The 19,503-nt window shown below is 39.2% G+C and overlaps 1 protein-coding gene across 1 annotated transcript in view; it reads right to left on the bottom strand.

Moving 5' to 3' along the window:
• Positions 1–1,590: 1,590 nt before the first annotated feature.
• The window catches only part of MLH1 (mutL homolog 1), a 28,829-nt gene continuing 10,916 nt past the window's right edge, over positions 1,591–19,503 (bottom strand). Inside the window, exons 3-20 of the mRNA XM_017734424.1 lie at positions 18,281–18,368; positions 18,058–18,156; positions 16,897–16,970; positions 15,750–15,822; positions 15,376–15,467; positions 13,986–14,028; positions 13,260–13,348; positions 11,083–11,195; positions 10,411–10,504; positions 9,740–9,893; positions 8,669–9,027; positions 7,751–7,899; positions 5,620–5,728; positions 4,723–4,786; positions 4,014–4,178; positions 3,009–3,101; positions 2,536–2,649; positions 1,591–2,005 (exon numbers count right to left, since the gene is read on the bottom strand). Coding sequence (XP_017589913.1) covers positions 1,838–2,005; positions 2,536–2,649; positions 3,009–3,101; positions 4,014–4,178; positions 4,723–4,786; positions 5,620–5,728; positions 7,751–7,899; positions 8,669–9,027; positions 9,740–9,893; positions 10,411–10,504; positions 11,083–11,195; positions 13,260–13,348; positions 13,986–14,028; positions 15,376–15,467; positions 15,750–15,822; positions 16,897–16,970; positions 18,058–18,156; positions 18,281–18,368 — 2,140 coding nt within the window. The 3' untranslated portion in view covers positions 1,591–1,837. The remainder of the gene's footprint in view (positions 2,006–2,535; positions 2,650–3,008; positions 3,102–4,013; positions 4,179–4,722; positions 4,787–5,619; positions 5,729–7,750; positions 7,900–8,668; positions 9,028–9,739; positions 9,894–10,410; positions 10,505–11,082; positions 11,196–13,259; positions 13,349–13,985; positions 14,029–15,375; positions 15,468–15,749; positions 15,823–16,896; positions 16,971–18,057; positions 18,157–18,280; positions 18,369–19,503) is intronic.

Below are 19,503 nucleotides of genomic sequence, written 5' to 3'. Positions count from 1 at the left end.
CAAGAAAGATTTCCTACATTTTTTACCCAAAGGAAGTCAGTTAAGCTGTATCAGGTTGCTTAATGCTCTGAAATATACACAAATTAGAAGAAAAAAAAAGGTATTTGAGCTATCAGTATTTTTCATGTTGTGACAGAAACTTGGCACTATGTCATCAGGTTTCCATTAAATCCCAAAAGGGGAAAAAATACCAAAACCAGAAGAAAATGAGCGTAACTCAAAATATGATTTTGGGGTTTGTTAGTTTTGTGGGGGTCCAGGAACCCACACAACAGTTTGATGAGGAGCTGGCATTTGTTACATGGCATGTGAGTGCACACCAGACTGCTGCCACACTTAACATACACTGTAAGTATGCCTGTGGTGATCTCTAGACATTTCTCACATGTACATGTCGGAGTCCAGGTTCTTTTGGATGTTCCACAGAGAGAGCTTTTCATGTTCAATATCAAATTTACTTATTTGATATATTAGGTATTACATGTGAAGAGTGATACAGCAGTATGCTGAAATCACAAGACAAGCACACTAGCAAGGGCAAGCACAATGGAATCACAATACAAATATTATTTCCATTAGTAGTTCCTATATTCTCCACATTCTCCATGCCCCCTCATTGCCAGAAGTAATATGTGGGCTGAGGCCAGCTGAAGCCAGATTCTGCTCACTTCAGATGTCATTTGCTGGGCTGCCTGGCTCAAGAAGACACGAATTCCCCAGTAGTTATCCCATCGCCAGGATTGTCGTCGAAGAGGGGGAGCAGAAGGAAGGAGATGCTTTCTGGAACAGTGTGGTTTTCTACTATTGAGAACTCCCACTCTTTTGAAGCTGGCACATCATTGGTGAGAAATTATCAGCATCTGCACTTGGCACCCTTGAAATAGTTGAAGTTACACAGCCCCTGTGTTATACTTTACTTGAGGCCAGCAGATGCCCATCTGAGAGGACCTGTCTTTTTGGACTCACATCAAACTGCTGCCCTTCATGAGTATTTCTCAAAGGAAGGCAGGGTTTGGCACCTCAGCAATCCAAGAGCATTAATGCTTCTGCTTGTACCAGAGCTGCTTTCAAATGGAACAGAAATCTTTACAGTGTAAAAAATGAAGCTTGCTTTCCTTTTTGGTTTGGATGCTAAATGCCTCTTGGACTTAGAAAAATGTTTTCTCTGTTGGGACAGCCTTGTAAGTAACAGATCTCCTAAGCCCTACTCATTAAATTGGAGACAATTAATATTATGTGTGCATGCTCATTTACTACCTGCCAGAGCATTCCCATTTCTATTCTCTGACTCCTTGATTAAAAGGGAAGGGATTTGCCTTATTTCAGCAAGGGTCCTGAAATATTACAAGCCTAACTCCTGCAGTTATGGATGATTTTAGTGCTTTGCATGTACATTCACATTGCAGGTAATGTCAGACAACAGTCATGCTTAAAAGAATGCAGGCAACCTAATTTGATTTCCAAAAGCAGTGAAGTTAAAGCACTCACATTTCAACTAAATTAAGCTCTATCTTCTTCCACAATCACTTAACCCAGTTAATTTTCTTCAGTAGAAGTGTATTCTGTCAGCAGATTGGTTAATAGGGAAACTCAGAGTGTAAGTGGAGATTTTATTGTAGGGATTTTGGTGGGTTTAGACAAAGCAAAAATTATGCTTTTTATACTTTGATCAACAGAAGGAAAATAGACCATTTGCTGCCATGTTAGTAGTTTAGTATGATACTAAATCCCCTCTTTTTTTCTTCCATCAAGATTCCAGCTTTATCTTCTACTAAGTAAAATTGAAGGTAACATAAATGGTGTCTATCTAAAAAAACAGTCTTTAATAACTATGTGCTCAACATCTTTCAAAAACTTTATACAGGTCAGGCAGGTTAGCAAGCTGCAAAATGTTGCCATCTTCTGCAAAGTGTTTAGGAGGTAAAAGATGAGTCCTAAAAGCTTTGTAAAGCACATGTTCCACAGTCCATTTCCATGTTGTTGAACCAGACTCAGAATCTTCATTCTGAAATACAGGAAGAAAAGTACAAACAATTAAACCGAGGTTCTGTTTAACTAGAGGACAGCACTCCTTAAAAACTTTACTATGTAAGACTACAAAAATTGTAAAATTCTGCTGGTATTAGAAAAGTTCATTCTATACAGTAAATTCTAAGCTCTGTGAAGTCACTTGCAGAATGGGTGAGCTTAACTGAATGATTGGGCAGATATTTAGACACAATCAGGCTGTATTTTAAATTTATATGCATCCTTGTTCTTCTGTAGAAATATAGCATAAAAAATACATTTCCAACTTGGAGGCCAAGGAGGCTTGTTATAATATTAAGTACACTGCAATGCCCAAAGTTAAAAGGTTCCCTCAATACCTGTAATACTTCAGAAAATTTAAGCCACATTCTTTCAGAATCTTGCCACACTGCTACTTGACTCAGTTCACTGAAAGAGCTGGGATTATAAGTCTATATCTGAAAGAGCAGCAGTTTCCTGTATGTTGTTAGTTATCTGCTCACAGGACTAGTTACAGTATTCTTGTACCTGAGAGTTTGCCGGGTTGGCTTCCTCTATTATATACTGCTTTCTGATGGAGTAGAACATGGATAGTTCTTTACTTAGGCTTTCAAAACACTCCTTTTCTTCATCCCAGTTTACCTGTTACAAAAAAAAAAAGAGTCATCTTACAGAATCTGGGTAGCAGTAAGAGACTTGATAGAGATTCTTAACATGGAAAATTCATATTAATGTATTGGCCATTTTTGTCCTGGTAAGGTAAAATTATAGAATGAAAAAGAGGGTAGGAATGCAGGCTTTTAAATCAAAATAGAGGCTCATTCAGTCAGTAGTTATAAATACAGAGGCAAAGCATAACTAATCAGTAACCACAGAAAAGCATCTGGAACACGTAACAGTACACTTAAGCTGCACCAGAAACTGCAAAGGAAGGCTGGAATTGCTTAAATGTAAAGTAAAAAAAGTAATTGTGCATTGTTAGAATAATTAAGAGAATATACCTCTGTGGCCAAGCGCAGGATAAACATAGGCAGTCCTTCCAGTGGTGGGACGTAGTTGTCTATCAGAAGTGGTAACCCAGTAAGATTTCCTTCCTGCAAGGCAACACTGCTACTTCAGTAAAAAAAGAAAGTTCTTCCTCGCAGTAAAAGCACCAGAACTGTTACATATTGTAAGACTGTTTCTTACCAAACTCAGTGAGCCTTACAAGTTTCTAAAGCCTGATGCCAGGCAGACATTGCCTGGAAGGAAGAGAGTTATTGGCAGAGTTTAATTTCACAAGGCATGGATTAAGCCACTCAGCTCAGGGAGTGGCTGAATTCAACCTTCTCCTCTAGCTCTAGGATACACAGGTACCACTTCCCGGGCAAACATCCAAATGAAGTGCCTGGGCTTGATGAAGTTGTTCACTTTTGTATAAAGTAAGGGATGCCTTAAAGCCACACAAAAAAGACACATTAAGAGCCACAGTGGTGCTGCAGCCCTGTCTGACTTGAAAACTGGTTAAGATTCACACCTTGTTGGTCAAGAGATCTGCATTAGTTATGGAAGCAATGACTAAATTGTGGATTGCCCAGAGAGGCTGTGGAGTTTCCCTCACTGGACAAATCCAAGAACCACCTGGATGCAATCCTGTGCCGTGTGCTCCAGGATGACCCTGCCTGAGCAAGGAGGTTGGAACAGATGACCCACTGTGGTCCCTGCCAACCTAACCCATTCTGTGACTTGGTAACTAATTAAACAGAAACTTTGTGTAGCACCCTTCTTAGAGGCAGCGTAAGTGCTGAGCATTTTTAACGAAAGGCTTATGCCACCTAAAATCTTACTGGAACTAATTCTTAATGATGGTAAGCACTGCGAGCAAACTACTGCAGTTATCTGTCACCAAAATGTAGAATTATGGAATCATTTAGGTTGGAAAAGACCTTTAAGGTTGAATCCAGCCATAAACCTAACACTGCCAAGTCCACCATTCATTTACTGTCAGAAGTAATAGCTGCAGTCACCTCATCAATTTCAAGAGAAAAATAATCTTTCAACATTTCAGTCTTCTTTTTCAAAAACTCCACAATGTACTCAGCAAGCCCTTCTTTTGGGCCATCTTCTTCTGTCCAGCCACTTTCGGGATCCTCTAAAGCAAGCATGGAAAGCTCATATAAAGGAGCTGGCTCCTAAAAAATGAAGAAAGCAAAACTTTGGTTAATGATCAGCACACCCTATTGGAAATCTATAGCTTCTTCCTTCACATACTAACTAATTGTAATACACTACATCTGGCCTGCAGAACTAACAGTTCTGTTTATCACAACCAGGCTAAAAAGGTATGAATTTCTTTCTTCTTTCTCTGCAGTCCACAATCCTGCTGAGCACTGTGATATTTTACAGGACGAACACTGGCAATCAACACTGTATTTCTGTAATTTGTATATTCAAATTAATTATTTGTCCCAATGTAATGAGCAACAGCAAAACTTGGTGAACAACTACAACTGACACTAATAACAAGCAGCCAGGATGACAATTTAACAGTAGGAGCTACAAAATTACTGAATTTTCTACATTCTTACTGAGAAACAAAACAATGCTCTTGTAGTGGACAAAAGCCAACCTGACTGTGCAACCAAAAACCATGCATTTGTCTGAAAGGACAGACATTTTGTAAATACATTGTTTTAAAATCTTTTTATATAGGATATAATGTAAAATTATACTTACAGACAACCTTAAGACTCCAAAGTTTGCAAAGTCATAAATAAGTATCTGGTAGAAGAGTTCTTGGCTAAATTGAAGCATAAAAATTATTTATATGGACAGGATATCATATGTACAAGTTACCATAATTAAGAAGGGAAAGTATCATCCTGGAAACATCAGATGTATATATTCAGTCCTATTAATAAAGATCTTATTTTAACTAAAGAGTGTAAGGGTTCACCTGCACTATCTAGGTATTTACAAGTCTATTTCTTGGTTTCTGACCTCATCAGCCACACTGGTGCAGAAAGGTTACATACTCAAGTATCCAATCCCTATCAATTTATTCCCTGATAGTTTATATTTCCACTTCTTTACTCCTTTACTGCACTGTAAGAAATGCAAAGGAACTGTGAAATTAATAGACATATCTACCTCAAGTCTATTCTCTGATTTGTTACAAAAAATTATGTAGCTGGCCCTGTAAGGCTGCAGAGGCAAAATTACACATTTTGTGTTACAATCATGTCCTGCAGATACTCTTAACCCAGCTGGATACAATGTTTTACAGGACTCTTCTGAAGACTCTGCTCTATACAGCGTGCTGTAGATGATCCTGCAGCAAATTATGATGATGATCATAGAGCATCATGAAGCAAGAAAAATTCTTTCCCTTCCCACTCTCTGTGAGTGCAGAATACAGTAGTTGGCATTTTAGTTACACTGATTCCCTGCAACTTTTCCCAAGTGTGCCAGACTTGTTTCCACTGTTCTGAACTGTGCTTAATCTTTAGCCTCATGACTTTTCAGATAGGCAACGAGAACGATGTTGTTTTCTCTGTAATTTCCTTCCTTCTTCTAATTAGCTTCACAACTGGTACTTATTTCAGCTGCCAACAGGTCTTACAACTCTTTTACCTGAGTTTTGTTGTATTGAGAAGGTACAGCTTTGTCTGATACTGGGCCAGAGCCCACTGAGGACTAACACAACCAACAAACGAGTGATCACGTAGCATCTCCTGAAGTTCTGAAACAATAGAGAGGTGGGGAAGAAACAAAAGGATGTCATTTCATAGTTGCAGCCTGTCCTGGGGTGATGTTATGAAGCCGCTTTATTCCTAAACCGCCCGCTCACCGCCCAAGGCCGCTGTGCCTTTAGATGGGCCCGGGGGGTGGGGCCGTGGGACCGAGTGCGGGGCACTTTAATGGCTCAGCCCAAGGGCTCGGGGGTCTCTGGGGCTCTGCGGGGCTCGGAGGGAGTGCGCCGGGAGCGCTGTGCTGCTCTTTGGGTTTCTTTTGTGTTCCGCATAGCTGGGAAAAGGTTCTGTTGGATTTTTTTTACTTGTTCTTTTTCCCTTCCCTCTCCCTTGCCTCACTGCCTCCCTTCCCTCCTAGCCAGTCCGGGGAGCCTGCGGGTGGCCCCAGCAGGCCCATGGGGTGGCCCCGGCTGGTCCGAGCCCATGTGGCTGTTCCCTCTCCGGGAATGTGTTGCATTTGGAGGTTTTATTTTTATCCTGTTCTACCCTGTTTTGTTTGTGTGTTAATAAACAGTTTGTTTTTTCCACTTTCACTTGCTGTGACCCACTTGTCTTATTGGTGGAGGAAAAGGGTAGGCCCTTTTCCCTTCGGAGCAGACACTCTGGAGTGTTTCCTCCTGAAGTTTTGTCTCCAAAACCGAGACACAACCCTGCCCTCATTTATTTAGTTGAGTGGGTTGCGTCTTCTTAGCATGAAAGTCTCAGATTATTGTTCAGTCCTACTACACCCCTGCTTCTTCTTATATCCCTGTATGACCAATTATTAACAAGTTTTGAAATATTAATAACTTCTGTGCATACTCATACTATTAAAGCATAAGGGAGAATAGTTATTTAACATTTAAACTACAAATGCAAATTAGAAAAAAAAATTAAAATTAAAAACCCTGTGTTTGAATACCTTCCAAGATTAATTTCCAGCCACAGGAGATTGGTGAGGAGCATACATGTACTTCAAAAACTGCAGGTGTAAACCAGCTTTGCAGCACAATCTAGGTATTGTCAAACTAAATTCTAAAAGTGTGATAGAATAGGTCCGTAATTTTTTTTTCATAATTTCTTTCTTTTTCTCTCACAAAGTTTTTTTAAATATATATATATATGAATGAGAAGGCTGGGAAGGGTATGAGATGTCAGATTTCATAAAAGAGTTCATTTTAGGCATTCCACAAAAAAAATTCACTAGTTGCCATCCTTGGGAGCAGCTTTGTTACAGATGTTTGGCACTGCAGTCACAGCATGTACAAAGCACTACGCTACCCTAATTCCACTCTTATGTTTTCCAAAAGAGGGTAACAGCCTGAGAAAAGATTTCTCTCTTTCCAAAGTCTCTTCTAGGTATTTCTTACAGATGTGAAGATGAGACACAACCATAGGCAGCTTCAAAAGTTCTATCACGCATTTTGAGACATTTTTGGGTATTTTATGGTTCAGGGACAACTCTTTGATTTCAGTATTTAAACAGTGACAGTCACATATGGAATTACTGGCTCAGAATTACCAGTCTTCTGCAAAACATTTACTGCAGCACAAGTAAAGTAAAAGTTCATGCTTTCTAAAGTTTAAGATTCTTAGCAGTTTATAAAGTTATTTATTACAGATGTCTGTGTGGAGTGTCCCCAGTTCTTACAAGCAGAAAAATCAAAACAAATCCAACAGAGCCCCCAGGATGTGATATTCCTAGCATTTAGACATGAATAATAAGGGTATGAGTCAGGGTAAGTTGCCTTCAGAGGCAACTGAGCTAAGAGGGAAACACCCTAGAAAGAATCGCAAACCATTTACCTTTGTCTAAAACAACTCTTTACAAAAGAGACAATATTTTACAAGTCTCACCATTTCATATAAGTGGGACAGATACAAATAAAAATGAAAAGCAAAAACTTTTGTTAAAAACTTGCTTAGCAACACAGTAAGTTCACTGGGCCTCCTTTTAAATACCTTTTTCCAGTTCAAACAGTCATATTTAGTTGGTGGAATAACAGTAATTTTGAGAAACAAGCCTTGCTTACTTGCATGTGCCTGGTTCTCAATTTCTTCCTGGAGAGTCAACACACTAGTCAAGTTGATAATTCTTCTTCTAGGGGTGCAAGCAGCAGTCATGTCCTTTCTGGTGTGATCTTTCTCCAATTCTATGTCCATGTCTTCCCGTGGTCTCTTCCTGCAATACCAAAACAAAAGGAATTATGTTCAATTCTCCTATCACTTAGGCTAAACACAGCAACAGATGGGATGCTCAATTCACATGCTGTATGTTAACACAGGAAATGCAGACAGTTTCCCAGAAAGACAGTTTTATTTTGCTTCTGAGGAATAATTTGTTAGGAAAGGGTAGTTCAGAATTTTAAGAGAATTTGTGACTCTAATACTAGGCAATTGTTGCTTAAGCACCAAGCAAATTGGGCTCTAAAGGATATATCTAAATATGTTGGTATTTCTAATGATTTTTTTTTTCCATGCCCATTTTTCTGTTATACCGGGGAGAGGGAATCAGATTCCCTCAGAAGACTTTGGCCTCTCCTAACAGCTCTTCCAGGAGCTCTAACAATAATAATAGCACTTTTACCTTTGTTAGGGTAATGCCTGTCAAATTCAGTGATGTAGTTTCTATCCCTCCACAAAAGGGAAGCTTCCAGAAAGAGACAGACCAGTATGATCTCCCTAAACTAATGCCATTATGTATATTGCTTCCTGCCTTTCAGTATGCATGGAAATCCTATTCCAGTCACAAAATTTATCACAAATTACATAATTCACAGTTCACAGATTAACTTTAATTTCTCAATAAAATGTCATGAAAAGTTATTCTAGAGAATTTTCCCCCTCTGGAAAAGCAGAAGTCCAAAGAGATCAGAAAAATCTATAGTTTCAGGGCTATGCCATGAAATGAATAGGTAGCCTTGCACCACCTGACGAAAGGTGAGACTCACCTAGAAGGCACAGTCTCAGGAGACAGGTGTCGACTCTCGCTTGGCCCCCCAGGCTTCACTGCATCCTCCTGAACATCAGCCATTTCAACCAGGTCGCTGACTTCTTCCATTTCAGCATCCTGGGGTCTGCCTGCACCCTCTGGAGGTCCTGCATTAACCTCTGCTGTCACTTCAGTGGGGCCTGCACTTAGGGGGTTGCTCACTGGCTGAAGAAAAGCATCCAATTTCTGCTCTCGGGAATCAGTGCGGACCATCTGGTGCGCGTAAACTTTATCGCTGGTTCCCTTCGTAACCACAGAAGGGTTCGCTGCTGATTTTACAACCTCACTGGAAGAGCAGTCAGCCCCTGGAAGCAACGTCTTCATTCAGATATGGGGAAACAAAGAGAAGAGATTGAATAACATTTAAAAAAACCCAGAAAGATCAACCACACTTCTTACTGCTCAGGAGCAAATTTGAAACCCCACCAACACAGTGTCAACTGCTTAAAAGGCCACCATCTTTGCACTTGCTATCCACATAAAGGGAACGTCATCATCTTGGCAGCTAAAATCATTAGTTACCATTCCTTTGTCTCAAAGGAAAAAAATCTTTAAGGTAAAAAAATCACAAGGAAATTAGTTTGTATAAAAATTATAGTAGTTCTCATGCTATGCTTTACATAAAGAGAGAGTAGAATATCTTCCTGACTTTTTTTCTGGTTAGATTAAATCCAAAGTGTTATCAAATACACAGAACAGTTTCCTCAATCACATCATCTTCACATAAACCAGGGCAGAATAAGAAAACAATTTACCACATGTGAAGGCTAACATACTTATAAAATCAAGACAACCGAACAGGTACTTGACAGAAATATACTTAAAGTGTTTCCATACTTTTTTTTTCTCTCTTTTGCCATACTGGTGTATTAAAGTGACTTCATCCCTGAAACATAGAGCAAATATCTTAAGGTACCAGTACAACACTTTTAAGTGCCATATCTGCAAAGACTGCACTATTGAACAGAGTAAAAGTATCCCTGATCATTACAATAATGCAGAACTGCCATCACTCCATACACGTTCTCACCTGAGTGAAGTACATCCTTGAAGAATTAGAGCCCAGTAACTTGCTCTCTACATGTTGTTGCACACGTTCCAGAATACTGTCTTCATGAAGAAAATGGACCTCGTGTTTTGTAGGATGCACATTCACATCTACATTCTGGGGAGCTATTTCCAGGCTGGAAAACATTTTAAAAGAAGTTAACCTAAAATACCCCATGGATGGCAGAGAAAGCAAAAATTAGTTCAAATTTGACAAAATTTGTCCACACAAATTCCATACAAAGAAGTCAAGAAGATCCTGAAACCTGCTAAAGTTTTATTACAGTCAGACTTGTTTAGTGTATTAAAAAATAATCCAAAATCACTCGGCAAAATAAGCTTACATAGGTAAGCTTAAACCAACATCGCCATTGTACAACTACAAAAACCCATTTTTACAAATATCTTTTACTTGCAGTGTCTCATGAATTAACAGGAAAGGACTTCAGCTGAAATTACAGATACTCACTACTTCTAAAAACAAGGTCTGCCTTCTTAAGATTTCCTTGATGTTACTTAATAATCTCCTGTCTCGCAATTAATTACCTCAGTGCAATGCTTAACACTACTACAAGGAACAGAAATGTCCTTCTAAACTACTCACCCTAGTTATATCCTACAACATGAAAAGGCTACATCTTCCTATTACTTTACCTTAAGTATAGGAATGGGTGCGTGCTTTTTGGCAAATAAGCAGCGTACACAGTTTCTATGGCTTTGCGCATAGCGGCTGACTCTACCAACCGATCTGAAACACAGAACACAGCGCTGTTTTCAAAGAGCCCAGCTAAAACACACTGCACAGTGCCCAGCTGCTCCTTCAGACATCTTCATGCTTCGTGTCTTCAAAAGGTATCTGTTAAGCACATTTTCCCCCAAGACCTATTTATTCTTCATATAAAACCAGGAATAGACAATATTTTCTTAGCATGTTTTATACTCAGAAGTATTTTTTTCCACAAATGCTGAAATAACCAAACTACCTTTTCATTATTTCATACAGTCAAGGTTTGTTGCAACCGATGCCAGTGTTGGTACAGAATGGAGAGATCACTCAGTGTAAGCTGGCAGGACACAACCATAACCTCGATACTCCTCGGTACTTCTTTAGGCCCAGTTTTAGCTGTTTTCCACTAAATACAGTGCCAAGTGTGATGCACATTACAAATCAAAAAACACTTTAAGATTTACAATTAACTGCAATATTTATTCTTAAAAATGTTTTTAAGAACGCTCAGGTACTTTGTAGGTCTTCAGAAAGTTTTGTTCTTCTGTTTATGTAAGCAACACATGACTGTACATAATGCTGCCTTTTTTTTAACTTACGGTTTATGAAGAGTAAAAATATGCATTTCTTCACTGAGTAGTTTGCATTCGTGATGTAACCTTTCATTTTAAAGGCCAGATTTGCATCTTCACAGCCCACTTCTATCAGTTCCCTATTAAGTTTGACAGAAACACAATCAAAAAATTAACTCTGCAAATTTTCAACAGTACATGATACTCTGTTTCGCCAGCTGGCAGGGTCAGCACAAAAGATACAGACACCAGCTCTAAGGGATGAGTGTAATTAACTGTAGTTCAAAACAGCAAAGAATTACAAAGGGATAACCTAAGTAATGCACCTACTCATTACTACAGAAGATTGCCTACAGTGATTAAGAAGATACAACACCAGTTACCCTAACACTTTACCATCACCCAGATCCACACATCAGCTGGGGAGCCCTGGTCACAGTGCAGGACAGCAAAACCACTCCTGGTAACTGGGAAATCCTACACAGTGAGCTCATCTGTAGGTGAAGACTCCACCTTCGCTGTGAGAGGGTCCAGCTTTTACACTGTTGACTAAAAAAGCCCACATAACCCTAATGCAGAAACATCTGGTTTCATTCTCTTCTTGGGTTCCACCCAAAGCCTGGCCAGGGCTCAAGGAGGAACCAAGGGAGTTGGCTTTGACCATACACCCCCAAACAAGGTCAGATGTCTGATTTCACTGCCTTGTCCATCCTCTAAATTTGGAAAGATAAATATATTCTTATTACACTACATATTTTGCTAATGATCATGCATATTTTGCTAATGAGCAGATAAAAATATCATATAACATATGGTTGGAAGGTTCATCTAAAGGTCAACTTTGGCTCAGGGCCTATTGCTCAATCTCACTACTTCATATACTGATCTATCTTCTATCCCAGTTAATGACAACATTAGAATTATTTCAGAGCTCAAACACTGACTGCTGGGCCACAATAATTATTCAACCTGAACTGTATCATTTCCTCTTCTCAACTAAGTGTAAACTGGTAATGTTGTATGGTTGGAGTTTGTAAAATTACCTCCATTATCTTTTTAATACTGCAACATATTACAGTATCCACAGCATTATAATCTATTGATAATTCTAACATGCATTTCTTTGTTTAAGTCATTGACAGTGATTGACAAGAACACTTCAAAATTGTCTACAGCCAGGGAAGAACAAGCACATTATTTCTTGGACTACTTTGTCCACTTTTGTCAGTCTAATATGTCTTGGTGGTCTGTTGAGTAGTCGTTAAAATGTAAAAACGTCTTTCCAATTCAACTTAAATATATACCAAGTGCCATTTTTATTTGTGTTCAGTTTTTAACACCACCTTGAACTGGGTAAATTAAAAGTTTTGTTTGAAAATAAATTATCACAACATTTACTGTGAAGTGGGCAATTTATCCTGAACTGTACAAAGGAAAAACTCTTGCCAAAGGAGCATCCATAGTAGGAAAAAACGAATACTTAACAAGGAAATACATAAAGCTGCAAACCTTATTACTGAGTAGCCTCTCTATTTTGCTGTGTTTCCTAAAGGTGTTTTCATTAATTAGAAATTACATTCATTAAATGTGAAGTTTGACTTCAGTCAGTAACAGAACAGAATCAAAATGACACCCAGCTATTCATGGGACAAATTCATAACATGAATTCTTCACAGCTGAAAGTCTCATAAAGAGGATTTTTCCTACAATGGCAGATACATCTTCAAAATACAATCTTTTAGTTTTTTAACTTTTCTACCTGATTTACACAGCCTCAGCTAATGTAGCTTTTGTCAAAATAAGAAACCATAAGATTTCAGAAAAAACAATATGAGTAGCTTCAAAATTTATGAGGGAGCAGACAGTAAGAAGAGGTAAGATTTTCATGGTATAGGAAGAGAATATGAACTTGTAGAGAACACAGGTTCAGCTTGCTGTTTTTACATGAGCACTCGCAAAGTTACAAGCAGATGTTTCCTTTTCAGTACATTAAAGGAACAATTTTGTAACTTTCCTCTTCCCTTTGGTGCACAAAAAAAGTCACACATTCTGAAAAGAAGCAAGAGCTCTCTAATTGCTGCACTCCCTCTTCTCTGAAATTAACCTTGAAGGAAGCAAGAAAAGTTATCATAGCCCATGGTATTTAAAGAGAAAAGGGAGGGTGATTCACTGGAATATCAAAAGGAAACTTGACATCAACATACCTGCTAACAGCATTTCCAAAGATGGCCCTAATGTTGTCCACTGTTGAGGCGTTGGATAAGGTTCTAACATCTGACACGGTGTCACCTTGCTAAAGAGGGCAGAAATGAGTGTCAATCAATTCACCTTTCGGGACAAAGTTTTAGAAATACTTTAAACTACACAATAACATTTCTAAAACAAAGGCAGGGAACAACATAACATCATTATATTGTTTTGTATTCTTATTTACTTACTTATGTTCAAAAAGCAATGGATGGTAAATGGCACGTATTTACAAGATCAGCTGGAGCACATCAGACCCACTGAGGCTAGTAACTCCACCATGGAAAGTGAGGAACACACTCAGTTCAGTAAATAATTATCAAGAATGGCACAGAATGAGGGTAATCTACCCCAGCCTCTTTCATATAGTACTTAGTAACCAGCCTCTCCAGAGAAGCTGAAACAGCTCATAAAGCTAAACCAAATACAGCACTGACCGCACAGAAACATACAAACTCCTGACAAATATATTTTTGTCTTGCTTACTTCTAACTGATGTGCTTTCTAGGCAAACTGCACCAACATACCCTTCAACAGTGCAGTACAAGGGAAGGCTCTGTGTGCTGTCCCTGCTCCAAAAGATGCAGTGCAAATTTTCTGGCATTTTCAGATACACACATTATGTATATATACACAGGCACATACAGACACACAGTGAAGTTACAAAGACTTTATCTACACACCTTTTTAACTGAAAAGCTGATGCCTGAGTTATGGATAGCATACCTGAAAAACACATAAATGTAAGTCTGCAGTATGTGGAAGAAAAGTTAATTGTTTCCCCTGATTGCTGAAAAGCAGCTAGTAATAGGGGCAAGCAATTTCACTTCCTGTTAGACAGTAATGCAATTTGAGCCAACCTGAGCTTTTGTAGACTGCATAGCTAAAAAAAAAAAAAGCGCGTCCTATTTATAACTCAACTGTAACCATAAGAAATTCAAGGATCAGCTTAGCTTATTTCTCAAAAAAAAGGATCGGCTCCTACAGACCTGTTTTTTCAGTTTCACTGCACAGGTTTAACTAAATAAAAACACCAAAACATCCTAAGTACAACAGAAGCAAGTCTCAACTACTAGGGAGAAGCATCTGAATAATGGCTGGCCCACCCTTATAACTTCCCCTACCCAGACAGTTCAGCTATTTGTGATCCCACAGCTGAGATCTGATACACTACAGCTCCACAATCTTGGCTCAAACTTCCAGGGAAATTACTGCATAGTGAATAAAAAAAACACCACAGAACCTTGCACAATGAGAAATGTAAAAATGCAGACAAAGATTAGACTGCTGTGACTGTGAACTCAAAAATTCAAGTGGAAAAACCCACCAAAATTAAGTAACAGAAAAATCCTAATGAAAAACAACAACCAATGAGGTGGAGGGCTGTAACTCAGGAAGACTTCAGATCATTCTGTTTGACAGAGCAGCAGGAGCTGACCTTCCACCTCCTGGCTGAAGTCTGCCTGATCCAGTAAAGACTCTTAAATAGTTCATTTGGGGAGTAGGCTAAACCTTGGTATACAGTCTTGCTACTCTTTGCTACCTTTCGTGTCTTCTGAAAGTCTAAAGCAGTTCTTTTGCTTAAATTGTGCAGATCCTGCTTGCAAAGCCTCTGCACGTGGCAAAAGATGCAACCAAGGGGCCCAGGCAAGGAACATCTAGTGGCTAAAGTGACATTACTCCTTTTTGGGGATGTTAAGTTGCCATTCAACTTTTCTGTATTCAGCCAAATCTCAATGTTCCTGAGCAGATTTTACATTAATTCTATTCAGCCCAAGTATATTTAAAGTTCACTTGAGTTCAAGTCCATCACCATTTCTTTGCTGGAATTCTTAGAAATAATTAATAGTCACAGATAGAATACACTACTTCCTATGTGGATTTTTCACATCAAATTGGACAGACTGTTATCTGGTAGTGCACACTAAAAAATAGCTTAAAAAAACCTTAACAAACAAAATCACCACCACCACCAACAAAATGACACCAAACACACACTTGCCAGTCCCTCTGAAAAACCCTGGTACTCCCTATAGCAGTATACAGAATTGGGAGCCTCCTATTTCAGTTTACCTGCTAACAACTTCTAGTATTTTTGCATATTCTTCATTTGGATTCTTTAAAGCCTTCCTCCTTGTATTTACATTGTAAAAGAGATCTTCAACCTACAGAGAAAAAGTTCACAATTAAAAACAATTTTTAAAATTCTCTCTTACTATAGAATTAATCTAAATCCATCCTGTTAATTTTTATTTTATATATAAATTTTCTGAGAATACTTTAGTTTATGAAGAATCAACATTCAATTTATTCCTTGCCTCCCTACGTTCACCTGACAAACTGCAGCTCCAGAGGTGATACTGTCATGTACCTTACAACGTAATTGGTGCAAGCCTAACAAGCAAGGAACAGAAAAGGAACAAGAGAAAACGGGCACTAAAACCTACCGTGATCTGAGTTCCTTGGTTTCCAGCACAGGGCTTTGGAGGGGCTTTGATTTTTCCATCACTGTAAGTAGCTCTAGGCAGAAAATAAAAGTTGTCAGACATCTAGATTTACAGGAGGGCGGACATGGACAGATGACAACAAAGGAAGAAAACAAAAGAAATCCCATCATTGTCACACTCCTCCCAGCAAACAATTTGGGACCCTGAGAATTAGCTTTCTACACCTTTCCGCTAGAGTAAAACTGTCTTCGCTGATTTTAAGAGCCAGAGGGGCAGTGGGGGGATGGGAATAATAGCAGAAGAAAGGAGGTAGATCATGGCATACGTGTTTTGAAATTGTATTACTGAGACTTTTCCTCTAAAGGCAGGATTACTGCATTTTTTCTTTAATAGGCAGACACGGCCTAATAACAATTCTCTCACTAGACTTTACACTTCAATTATGCTAATGAGAAATTCTTGACTTTAGTCTGTTTCCTTTTTGACACTAACAGGATTTTGAGCATAAGAGATTTCTGACCCACGTAGGTCTTTCAGCAAGTTACACAGATGCATAAATTCAAAGCACAGACTTTATTGTGCTGTCTCACATACCCTGTGTATTTAGTGCAAGAAAGACAACAGCCACACAATCTTTTGAAAAACCAAGATTCAGAACATCTCTTTTTTACCACTTCCTTTTCTTAAAAGTAGTTAAGAAATTAATGGAAAAGCTTGCTTATAATTTAGATTAAGTTTTCAAAAGAACATTCAAAACTCTTTTTGGATAGGATAAAGCACCACAGGATAACAAACTAAGCTGTAAGTTCCTATGCTGAGACATCCGAAATTTGCTTGACACAATGCCCATAATATATATGTATAACCTTTTATCCTGAAATGGAGAAAAAGACAAATGTTTAGCCTACATTAACTACTGAAGTAGAAGTTCCTTCAAGATCTCTTGCCTCCCCAACCTACCTCCACCAATTTTAAAATACACTATTTAGCTCAAGCTTCCATTTACAATTTGGAAAAATACATTTTCTCATATTCCAAGCCTTTTTGGTACCTACTCTTACCATACCCTCTTCCGTAATAGGAGTTCTGAAATAGATACATCTGTTACTGCATGCAGCAGAAGTCACCTGGATAATAGGTAGCATACCTGAATGCACACTTTGCATCAGCTGTTTTAGTTGTTACTGTAACATGGGCAACGTGACTGATGCTGGCCAAAGCCTAGGAAAAGAGAAAGTATCTTTGTAAACCTTGCTCTGGAGAACACTGAGGCATGTCCACACTTTAAACACCATCACTAAATTTCAATATACCACTTGCAAGTAATTAATAAAAATCCTTACAAGGAAATTGCTGGTCAGTAAAGCTTAAAAAAATGTTAGTATCTATAATACTGAATTTAATCCAGAAGATCCTTCTGGCTTCCCTAATATTTCATTATCACTGACAATGCAAGTGGTTAACCACGTAGCATAACTAAAAGAAATTTGCAAAATTATTACAGTTGTGCCTTTTTCATGTTAACAAGAAAGCAGTTGGAAGGTTTTAGCTGTTACTTTCTCACTCCTGCCCAAGTCTTTCTCTTGACTGTAAGTAATATTACAAAGTTAGGTCATAATGGTTTTCCTGGAAAACTCAATGGACGTGTCCACACAGATGAAACCAGCCTCAGGACCAGACTCCACTGACTGTGGAGATGATTATGTTGAAAGTGTGTGAGGAGAGGACTCAAGTAGTCTACTCTTGGGAGCATGTGACGATCTCTGTATCTGAGCACAGGACACACACTTATATATCTTGTTCATCCAGAGGAGAAAGTTAAGCTCATCCTTGACTGTTCTTCCAGAGTTTAGATACAGCCTATAAGAGTATGAAAAACCAGTATATCTGAAGGGTAAGAGATACTAACTTTGTCTAATAGCAAAAGAAAAGGAAGACCACTGCACATTTTGAACATTTCGTTTTAAATGTGGTATTTAGACAAATGTCTGACATCAAAGATTCACCTTCAACTCAAATCTTCCACTTTTATCTGTAGGTTCCTGAACCATCATTTGAGAAGACAGGCTTTGTTTCAATTAAAAAAAAAAATCTTAATCCAGAAAGCAAAAAGAATATATACCTCCCTATAGGAATCCACCTAATCTTGGAAGACACTGAAATGTATTTTGAATACTATATTCACATAGCAGACTCTCTCAGAAAACAGAAGCTTCTGTAAAAAGTACTGGGAATGAGACAGTATGTACAGCCCACTACAGCAGAGTAACAACAATGAACAGTTTCAAAACCTTGATGAAGAGCTTACCTCACCCCTAAAACCGTATGTAGAAATACTAGCCAAGTCTTCAAATTTTTGCAGTTTACTCGTAGTAAATCTCTCACATACAATATCCAGATCTTCTTTCTATGTGAAAGGGACAAGCAATAGTCACTCTCTGAGTTTTTTCAAGATCAGAAACACCAATTGAAATAATTTTTAAAAGGTAGTATTAAACAACAGCATATACCTGTCAACTCTGTTTACTTACTCTGATACCACAGCCATTATCTTGGACCTGGATGAACTTCAGACCACCTTCTTTAACTATTACCTGGATACTCGTAGATTTAGCATCCAAACTGCAGAAACCAAAAAACCAAGAAAGCAATTTCAATCCCAGAGTTCTGCTTAATATCTTTATCCATGACCTGGATGATGGGATTGAGTGTACCCTTAGTCAGTTTGCAGATAACACCAAGCTGGGCAGAAGCACTGATCTGCTGGAGGGTAGGAAGGCTCTGCAGAGGGATCTGGTCATGCTGGATTGATAGGTTGAGGCAAATGGCATGAGGGTCAACAAGATGAAGTGCCAGGTCCTGCCCTTGCGTGACAACAACCCCATGCAATGCTACAGGCTGAGGGGAGAGTGGCTGGAAGGCTGCCACATGGAAAAGGATCCGGGGGTGCTGCTCTAACAGCTGGCTGAATATGAGCCAGTGTGTAACCAGGTGGCCAAAAAGGCCAAAGGCATCCTGGCCTGTATCAGCAAAAGTGTGACCAGCAGGACAATGAGTGTTCCCCTGCACTTGGCACTGGTGAGGCCACACCTCAAATCCTGTGTTCAGCTTTGGGGCCCTCACTGCTAGAAAGACACTGAGGTGCTGGAGCATGTCCAGAGAAGGGCAGTGGAGCTGGTAATGGGTCTGGAGCACAAGTCTGATGAAGAGAGGCTGAGGAAGCTGGGGGTGTTTAACCTGGAAAAAAGGAGGCTCAGGAATGACCTTATTGCTCTCACCTCCCTGAAAGGAGGTTGTACCAAGGTGGGGATTGGCGTCTTCTCCCAAGGAACAAGTGATGGGTCAAGAGAAAACCGCCTCAACTTGCGTAAGGAGAGATGTCGATTGTATATTAGGATACATGTCTTCACAGAAAGGGTGGTCAAGCATAGAACAGGCAGCCAAGGAAGTGTTTGAGTCGCTGACCCTGGGGGTATTTAAAAGACCTGAAGATGTGGTGCTTAGGGACATGGCTTAGCGGTAGACTTGAAGTGGTGGGTTAATGGCTGGACTTGACGATCTTAAGGGTCTTTTCCAGCCTAAATGATTCTGTGAATGCTAACTTGGCTCCGAAACCAAACGATTCATAAGTTTCTCAAACAAGAACAAAACAAGCCGGAGCACAAACGCAGACAGGAACGCGGCTTTCCGAGCGGAGCTGCCCTCCCGCGCGTTCCGTACGAGCACACACAGGTACCGCCCCTCCTCGGCACCC

This window comes from Corvus brachyrhynchos, unplaced genomic scaffold (assembly GCF_000691975.1).
Source record: "Corvus brachyrhynchos isolate BGI_N302 unplaced genomic scaffold, ASM69197v1 scaffold94, whole genome shotgun sequence".
Lineage (NCBI taxonomy): Eukaryota > Metazoa > Chordata > Aves > Passeriformes > Corvidae > Corvus > Corvus brachyrhynchos.
Note: the sequence above shows the minus strand (reverse complement) of the source record. Positions and strands in the feature narration are given on the sequence as shown.